Genomic DNA, 8,682 nt, shown 5'->3' on the forward strand with positions numbered 1-8,682 from the left:
AGCTGGTTGGGTGGAGGGTGAGGGGTGTGCCTTTGTCAATTTAGGGTGAGTGCAGGGTTAGTGATATGTATAGTGCATGCCGGAGGATGTGCGAGTCAGAACTGCATGGTGAATGGGTTTCTGTATACCTGCAGGGTAAGCTGTGTGAGTTTAGGGTCAGCAGTCTGCCTGTGTGAGAATGAAAAGTGTTCAGTCTGTAAGCAAAATGTATTTTGAGTGCAGGTTGAATGGTGTGTATTGTGAGTGTAGGGTTGACATGTACCTTTTGTGAGTATTAAATGAGTGGTTTATGAATGCAGTGTGAATAATGTTAGTGCAGGGGGAGTGGTTGTATTGGGAGTTCAGGGTCAAGGGATTGCTTGTGTAGTGTAGAATGAATGGTGTGTGTGTATGGCGAGTCGGGTCTGTGTGAGAGTAGAATGAGTGGTGTCTCGCTCTCTGTGTACAGTGAAGAATGTGCCTGAATGCAGAGTTTCAGTGTGTTTATGAGTACAGCTATGCGAGGTAAGCAAAGTGCCTAAATAGGGTAAACAATGTGTCTGCTTGAGTGTAGGGTATGTGGTGTGTCTTTCATAGTGTAGGGTGAGTGATGTGCTGTGAGTGCAGGGTGAGTATTGTGCCTTAGGCCATGTTCTCAGAGTGTAAGTGGTGTGCCTGTATAAGTGAAAGGTGCAACATATTAAAGCCAGACCTATTTCAATTCATTACTTAATTTTTAAATGTTTCGGCATGTGTCCTTTCAAGTCTCAATAGAAAGTAGTTTCATGTTTGATAGTTTCACTCAGTTGCACACACAAACTCAAGATGTGCGCACAAAAACAAGTCACTGCCGCACAAACACTAAAATAATTAGAGGGAACACTGGTGGGCACCCCTGTCTCGTGCCTCGCTCGTGAGGCGTCTAATGTAAGCTGCCGTGTTGCGTTTGGGAATAAAACCTGATTGATCGGGTGGATTAACTGGGGCATAAAAGGGAGAAGTCGGAAGGCTAAAATACTACTCAGGATCTTATAGTAGACATTCAGCATGGAGAGCGGCCAGTACGCTCCCACTTCTGATGCCTCTTTTCCTGGCTTAAGTAACAGGATAATCACTGCTTCTCTGCTAGTCTGCAGCCGGTGGCCTAGGGCATATGCCTTGTTAAACATCTTCACGAGTCTCGGAGCCAATTCTGTTGAGTAAGTACTATAAAATTCAATCGGTAATCCATCCAATCCTGGAACTTTGCCTTGGGCCATTTTCTTAATGGCCCCCAGTACTTCGGGCACAGTTATACCCTCCCCCAGTGTTACTGCTTCATAACTGCCCAGGCAAGGAACAGTGACGTCTTGCAAAAATCTAGTTCATAGGGTGGGGTCAGCTAAGGGTCAGATATGGGATAAGGTGCGGTAAAAAGCAGCAAAGTAGGCATTTATTTCTTCTTGAGTTTCCAGGGGGGCCCCGGAGCTTGAGTTTGTTTTCACTATTGAGAGGCCCTTTGCGCTGGGTTCGCAAGCCAATCGAAAAGTTCACCCGCCCGATCCCCTTCATTATGTTGCCGTGCAATAAAAGCCTTCTAATCGAAGGAGCAGAGCCGTTCTATGTGCTCCGCTACTTGCCCCCTGACCTCCTGCAGTTGCGGTTGCAGTTCTGGATGGCCTGGTCTATCCGACTCTAAAGATCGTAGTTTAATTTCTGCATCCCTAATGTCCTTTAGCAAGGTGGAGCGAACCCCAACCCATTGAGATGCAATGTCCTCTAGTCACTACCTTGAATGTTTCCCACTCTGTTTGAGAGTATGAGGCCGTGCCCCCATTTTGTGTCAAAATAATGCATTATTTGCTGTCTTGTCTTTTCCCGAAAGGTGGGGGATCATCCAGCATCTCCGGGTTCAGTTGCCAGCTTGGTATCGGTGAAAGCAGTTTCCCCCAGGACAATCTAAGCAGCACTGGGTTATGATCTGATAGTGTCTGAGCAAGATATTCGACCCCCACTATTTGGTATGGATTTCTGGGGTGCATAGGAAAAAATCTAAGCGGACATGAAGCTCATGCATGCTGGAAAAAAAGTAGTAGTCCCTTTCTAGGGGGTGAAGTGTGCGCCAGCTATCCCGGAGTCCAAAGTGTTCCTGCTATTCTGTAAGCGCCTTCGCCGCTCTGCGCGCTGGTGTGTCCAGCAAGGGGGGATGAGATAGATTCATCTCAGGATCCAGTCCGCCATTAAAATCTCCCCCCAAAACGACCCTGCTCATTAATATATGAGGTAACCGTGTAGACGATTGGTCAAAGAAGAGGGACTGACCTGTCCCTCCAGTCTGCCAATCACTGCCACATATCTCCCCTCAGGGTCCACTTCTGTGTGCACCAGTGAAAAAGGCGTGCTTGCCCGGATCCATATTAGAACTCCCCGCGCAAAAGCCGAGATTGTAGTGTAGCACAGTTGCCCTCGCCAGCGTTTCTGCAAGGCCACGCCCTCTTTGGCAGCCATGTGCGTTTCTTGCAGGAATGCCGTGTCCACCCCACGTCTCTGTAGGTATGTAAACACCTTATATCGCTTGGCCAACATTGCCCCTGACATTCCAGGAGATTATCTTATAACTTATGTGTCGTTCCATGAGGGATATAGACTTTGGGTCAGGCAGTGGACATTCTCTTCCCCCGTTGAATTTAGGGTGTCACCCCTTGCGTTCTCCAGGCAGGCCGTCGGCGATTGGCCCATGCTCTCAACAGTCTCAGGGATCGAACATCCGGCTGGGCCCTCACGTCCTCCCACGTCCTTCTTTGTCCTCCTTCTAATTACTTCTCTCCCCCTTTGAATAGGTCTGTCACTTCTTGCTAGGGTTATTGGAAGGGGGCTGGGTTTGAAGCCACCCCCTCCGATGTGCCGATCTCCCCCCCACCTCCAATCTTCGGGGCTCTCCGCTATCTCATAGGCGGCTGTGCCCCCCCTTCCCCCCCCCCCCCCCCCCAACTTTCATTAAGTCCTGGTGTTTTTTTCTTTAGTTTTTTATTGTTGGACTTCGTGGACAGAGGGGATGGGGGGCAGGTACACAGCCCCACACAAGCAGTAGTAAATGAAAAGGAGGTTGCCGAGAGAGGGCACCGCTCTACGTCTGCCGCGGGCCCGATCCTCAGAGCATGCGGGCCCGCTTCTCCCCCGCTGCGGGCCCCCCTCCCCAATGCCAGCACCCGCTCCTCACCTTTCTGCGGGCGGGCGGTGCCTCTAATGCTTCTGGCTCCTGCGCTTCACCCGAGGCACCGGCCCCCAGGACTCCTTGCGGATCCTCCCGTTTTCCAAAGTTCAGTCAAAGTGAGGTTGGGGAAAAATAGAATTTTGATACCTTAACTATTTCCCATAAGATAAATGCTGTGTCACACACACTAGATAGTGTTTTATTTGAACGGTAGTGCGAGTTATGGTCCACTGTCTTTCATAAACAGTTGGGCACCATGAGGCCACATTGATGGCAAGTGTTGTAGTACACAGTTACCCACTTTCACTATTGCAACCATGCATGTCCGTGATTTGCCAGGCTCAGATCTCAGCGCTAGAGAACATATGTTCCAGGTAAGTATTCTGTTTCATCTTTTTGCCTTACTTGAGCTAGCTAATCAAGTTGGATTTTCTTTGCTTGCTTGTCACCCTAAGCCAAAATATGCTTTGTTTTCCTGCTTTTCTCCTCTACAGGAATTACTTCTTTTCCCGGCTTTTCCCCCGCATCTCACATCAGTGCGGCAATGGTGCTAGGCTCGTCACCTCGTTGAGCAAACTAAAGGCAGACAGTGCAGTTAAGGCCAGGAGATGAGGAATCCAGATAGGTATAAAGAAATGGAGACATTGCCCCAGGTGTGGGGTTTGCTGCTACACTCAGGAAGATTTAGAAACAAAAAAGGAAGCATGCACTTCTTGCATGCAGCTTCCTTTGAGAGCACAAGCAGCTGCTTGGTTAAATATAAATAGCAGAAGAGTGAGTATCCGTTTTAGAAAGAAGATGTCCTGTGCCACTTTGGCACAGTATCAGGTATTCCATATGATTGTGGTGTTACTAGCAGTTTCTGAATGTGGGTCCTTTTTTTCCACTGGCCTCAAAGAAGAGGTCCAGGCTTATGGCTGTAGGGCAATGTGAACAAGGCAGGAGGATGAAAAACGCACAAACTTTCTTACAATGGTCAGAGCAGACTGACCTAAAGGGCACGTTTTCTTCAAAGACTAGTTCACACCAATTGTTGTTCAGTCTTACATGAGGTGCTCTCCGCACATTTATCACTGACTTTAATTGTGCTGTATTGGTGTAATTCCTATGATCCCAGGATATTTTGGGTGCGGTGTTTCCAAGGAGACAAAGCTCGCCAGAGATACTAGACACAAAGTGCATCAAAGAGCAAATTGTGTGGGTGCTTGGAATAAAAGGTTATGAGGATATTACAGATAGTACACCAAAAACTAATAGAAGCATTAACTGACTGTTTCTTAACCCTCTTTCTACAGGGGAAAAACCTTTGCAGCCCGTTGACGCTGCTCAGGGGCAGGAGAAGACGACCAAATGCTGGAGCACTTGCTACCCGATAATCGCAACATCAAGACGATGCCAGTCTTGCGCTCCCAAGTGAACAGAATACCAATCGAATCCCTTTTGTATGCCACTTTGGGAAATAAATTCAGGACGAGCTGTGCTTGCAAGGACTCGATAAGAGTAACAAAAAACAAAAAACATTAAAGTAAATTCCATTTTGATCATCTTTCTTTTCTATCTTTGTGGGTTTTTTCCAAATGCGCTTTTGCTTTTTTGCATTAAGTTGCTGGCCATGACTTTCAGTATTCCGCGCGAACATAATGCCATATATTTACATGTTTTTTTAATATTGGAGTTAAAAACTCTGTGTATCTATAAAACAAAAAAAGAATAAGACGTAAGGTTTGGGGTTATTAATAAAGCAGATCTTTCTATCTTCAGGAGGTATTATTTTTTTGTGTTTGTATTCAGTCGTTGAACAAGACTTACTAATATAGAAGTATGCAAATCTACAATGCATGCACTCCAGTTTTAAGCCCTTCTGTGTTTAACGGGCAACCTTATTTGCTGATACGGATATTTCGAAATGTACCTTGTATATGTGCCAATTTGTGGTACTTCCCACAATCCTGTTTTGGTTTGATTAGTGTGCTTACTTGCTTACTGAGCTTCAAACTCTGTCTAGGACTAAATAAGTTACCCATTCCTTCTTGCTTACGATGCTTCATCAATAGTGGTGGTTCTTCGCTGAAGCAGGTTTTTCATATATTGTAGTTAACTGATGTGACAGGAAGTGCTCACCTACAGCATGGACCGTTGAAATGATTGCATTGGGTTCTGCTGTAGTGTTGTTGGTATGCATAGCCATCAGATTCTGTGACCGCAACCGGCGAAGTGTTCTTTATCATGGGATCCTCATTGATATTCATAAAGTTGTAATATCTATGCCCACATGCATGATCATGGAACACATTATATATAAGAAGTTTCTCACCTATGTAAGTAATGTTTTATTGAACATGTTCCTACCCAAAGAAAACTCTTTATGTTCTGTTTGCAAGAAAATTTAGCTGTAAATATTTTTGACGTTACAAAGTTCTTGTGCTGCTAAGATCCTACTCTAAATATGTTTCTTTCAAAAATAGAAAATTAAGGTTCGATGGCATCTGTCGCTGTAGATACGCATGTTCTGCAATAGCTCGCCATCTGGTGTTGGGCCGGAGTGTTACAAGTTGTTTTTCTTCGAAGAAGTCTTTCGAGTCACGGGACCGAGTGACTCCTCCTTTTGTCTCCATTGCGCATGGGCGTCGACTCCATCTTCGATTGTTTTTTTTCCGCCATCGGGTTCGGACGTGTTCCTGTCGCTCCGAGTTTCGGAACGGAAAATTAGCTAATTTCAGAAGATTTTCGTCGGTATTGTTGCGTTCGGGATCGGCGTACTTAGATTCCACACCGCATCGAAGATCGAAGAGCTCCGGTGCCCTTCGGGGTAGTTTTTTCGATCCTCCGTCGGGGCCTGGTCGGCCCGACCGCGTGCTGAAGAACGCCGATGGAACGGACCCCGTTCCGTTTCTGCCCCAAATGCCACAATAAATACCCCTACACAGACCAACACTTGGTCTGCAACCTGTGCCTGTCACCTGAGCACAGCGAAGACACCTGCGAGGCCTGTTGTGCGTTCCGGTCCCGAAAAACACTCCGAGACCGTCGAGCCAGAAGACTTCAGATGGCGTCCGCACCGACAGCCCAACGGGAGTTCGAGGAACAGGAAGAGGAAGGTACCTTCTCGATCCAAGACTCAGACTCCGAAGGATTCGACGATACACAAACCGTGAGTAAGACGTCGAAATCCACTCAGAGGAACATTTACAAGGCCCAGGGGACGCCACTGCCACCAGGCCATGGCTCGACCCATAAATTCGGTGACCGACCGTCGGCACCGAAAAAGGCCCAAACAGTGCCGAGATCGTCCGACTCCGGTCGAGACACCGGCACGCAGCCTTCTCGGGACCGAGATAGTGCTGGAGACAAGCCTCGACACCGAGATGCCGGTGTGGACACGGCTCGACGCCGAGACAGCGGCACCGAAACAGATCGACGCCGAGAGGTTTCGGCCCCGAAAAGGAAAAAAGTCACCTCGGAGCCGAAAAAACACGCAGACAAAGTTTCGATGCCGAAACAAACTGCAAGCGACCCAGCTTCAGGCTCTTATACAGAAGAGCACTCGCTAACCTCCCAAATGCAGAAGCATAGGTTTGAGGAAGAGCTACAAGCAACTGATGTGGACCATACGCAAAAGCGTATCTTCATTCAGCAGGGGACAGGAAAAATAAGCACCCTTCCCCCCATTAGGAGAAAGAGAAGGTTGGAGTTCCAGACGGAACAAACACCACAACCAAAAGTGGTGAAAAGAGTTACACCACCACCCTCTCCTCCGCCCGTGATTAACGTTTCACCAGCACAAACTCCATCACACTCCCCAGCTCACACCACCATGAGCCAGGGTGACCAAGATCAGGACGCATGGGACCTATACGACGCCCCAGTGTCAGATAACAGTCCGGAGGCATACCCTACAAAGCCATCTCCACCAGAAGACAGCACCGCGTACTCTCAAGTGGTGGCTAGAGCAGCACAATTTCACCACGTAAGCCTCCACTCAGAACAGGTCGAGGATGATTTCTTATTCAACACACTCTCCTCCACCCACAGCTCATACCAAAGCCTGCCTATGCTCCCTGGTATGCTCCGGCACGCAAAAGACATCTTTAAGGAGCCGGTCAAAAGTAGGGCCATCACACCAAGGGTGGAAAAAAAGTATAAGGCGCCTCCTACAGACCCGGTTTTCATCACTACACAGCTGCCACCAGACTCTGTCGTTGTAGGAGCAGCTAGGAAAAGGGCCAACTCTCACACATCTGGAGATGCACCACCCCCAGATAAAGAAAGCCGCAAGTTCGATGCAGCTGGTAAAAGAGTCGCAGCACAAGCTGCAAACCAGTGGCGCATCGCGAACTCCCAGGCACTACTTGCGCGCTATGACAGAGCCCACTGGGACGAGATGCAACATCTCATTGAACATCTGCCCAAGGACTTACAAAATAGGGCAAAACAAGTGGTTGAGGAGGGACAGACCATCTCCAACAACCAAATCCGCTCCTCCATGGACGCTGCAGATACAGCTGCACGGACAATTAATATATCTGTAACTATCAGAAGGCATGCATGGCTCCGAACGTCTGGATTTAAACCAGAGATTCAACAAGCAGTTCTCAATATGCCTTTTAATGAAAAAGAACTGTTCGGTCCAGAAGTGGACACAGCGATTGAGAAACTCAAAAAAGATACGGACACTGCCAAAGCCATGGGCGCACTCTACTCCCCGCAGAGCAGAGGGAATTACAGCACATTCCGTAAAACGCCCTTTCGAGGGGGGTTTCGGGGTCAAAGCACACAAGCCAGCACCTCACAAGCCACACCGTCCAGTTACCAGGGACAGTATAGAGGAGGTTTTCGGGGACAATATAAAGGAGGGCAATTCCCTAGAAATAGAGGAAGATTTCAAAGCCCCAAAACCCCTACTACTAAACAGTGACTCACATGTCACTCACCCCCTCCACACAACACCAGTGGGGGGAAGAATAGGTCATTATTACAAAGCATGGGAGAAAATCACTACAGACACTTGGGTTCTAGCAATTATCCAACATGGTTATTGCATAGAATTTCTACAATTCCCTCCAAACATACCACCAAAAGCACAAAATTTAACAACACACCATTCCAATCTCCTGGAGATAGAAGTGCAGGCACTATTGCAAAAGAATGCAATCGAATTAGTGCCAAACACAGAAATAAACACAGGAGTTTACTCACTGTACTTTCTGATACCAAAGAAGGACAAAACACTGAGACCAATCCTAGACCTCAGAGTAGTGAACACTTTCATCAAATCAGACCACTTCCACATGGTCACACTACAAGAAGTATTGCCATTGCTAAAACTACACGACTACATGGCAACTTTAGACCTCAAGGATGCTTATTTCCATATACCAATACACCCATCGCACAGGAAATACCTAAGGTTTGTATTCAAAGGAATACATTACCAATTCAGGGTACTGCCTTTCGGATTAACAACCGCACCAAGAGTCTTTACCAAATGTCTAGCGGTAGTCGCTGCACAC

At 47.4% G+C, this 8,682-nt stretch overlaps 1 protein-coding gene across 1 annotated transcript in view; it reads left to right on the forward strand.

The window, feature by feature from the left end:
- Nucleotides 1–4,932, forward strand: part of ARPC2 (actin related protein 2/3 complex subunit 2) — an 80,756-nt gene extending 75,824 nt beyond the window's left edge. The window contains exon 10 of the mRNA XM_069227084.1: nucleotides 4,468–4,932. Within this exon, the coding sequence (XP_069083185.1) occupies nucleotides 4,468–4,492 (25 nt within the window). The 3' untranslated portion in view covers nucleotides 4,493–4,932. The remainder of the gene's footprint in view (nucleotides 1–4,467) is intronic.
- Nucleotides 4,933–8,682: the final 3,750 nt, after the last annotated feature.

This window comes from Pleurodeles waltl, chromosome 3_2 (assembly GCF_031143425.1).
Source record: "Pleurodeles waltl isolate 20211129_DDA chromosome 3_2, aPleWal1.hap1.20221129, whole genome shotgun sequence".
NCBI lineage: Eukaryota > Metazoa > Chordata > Amphibia > Caudata > Salamandridae > Pleurodeles > Pleurodeles waltl.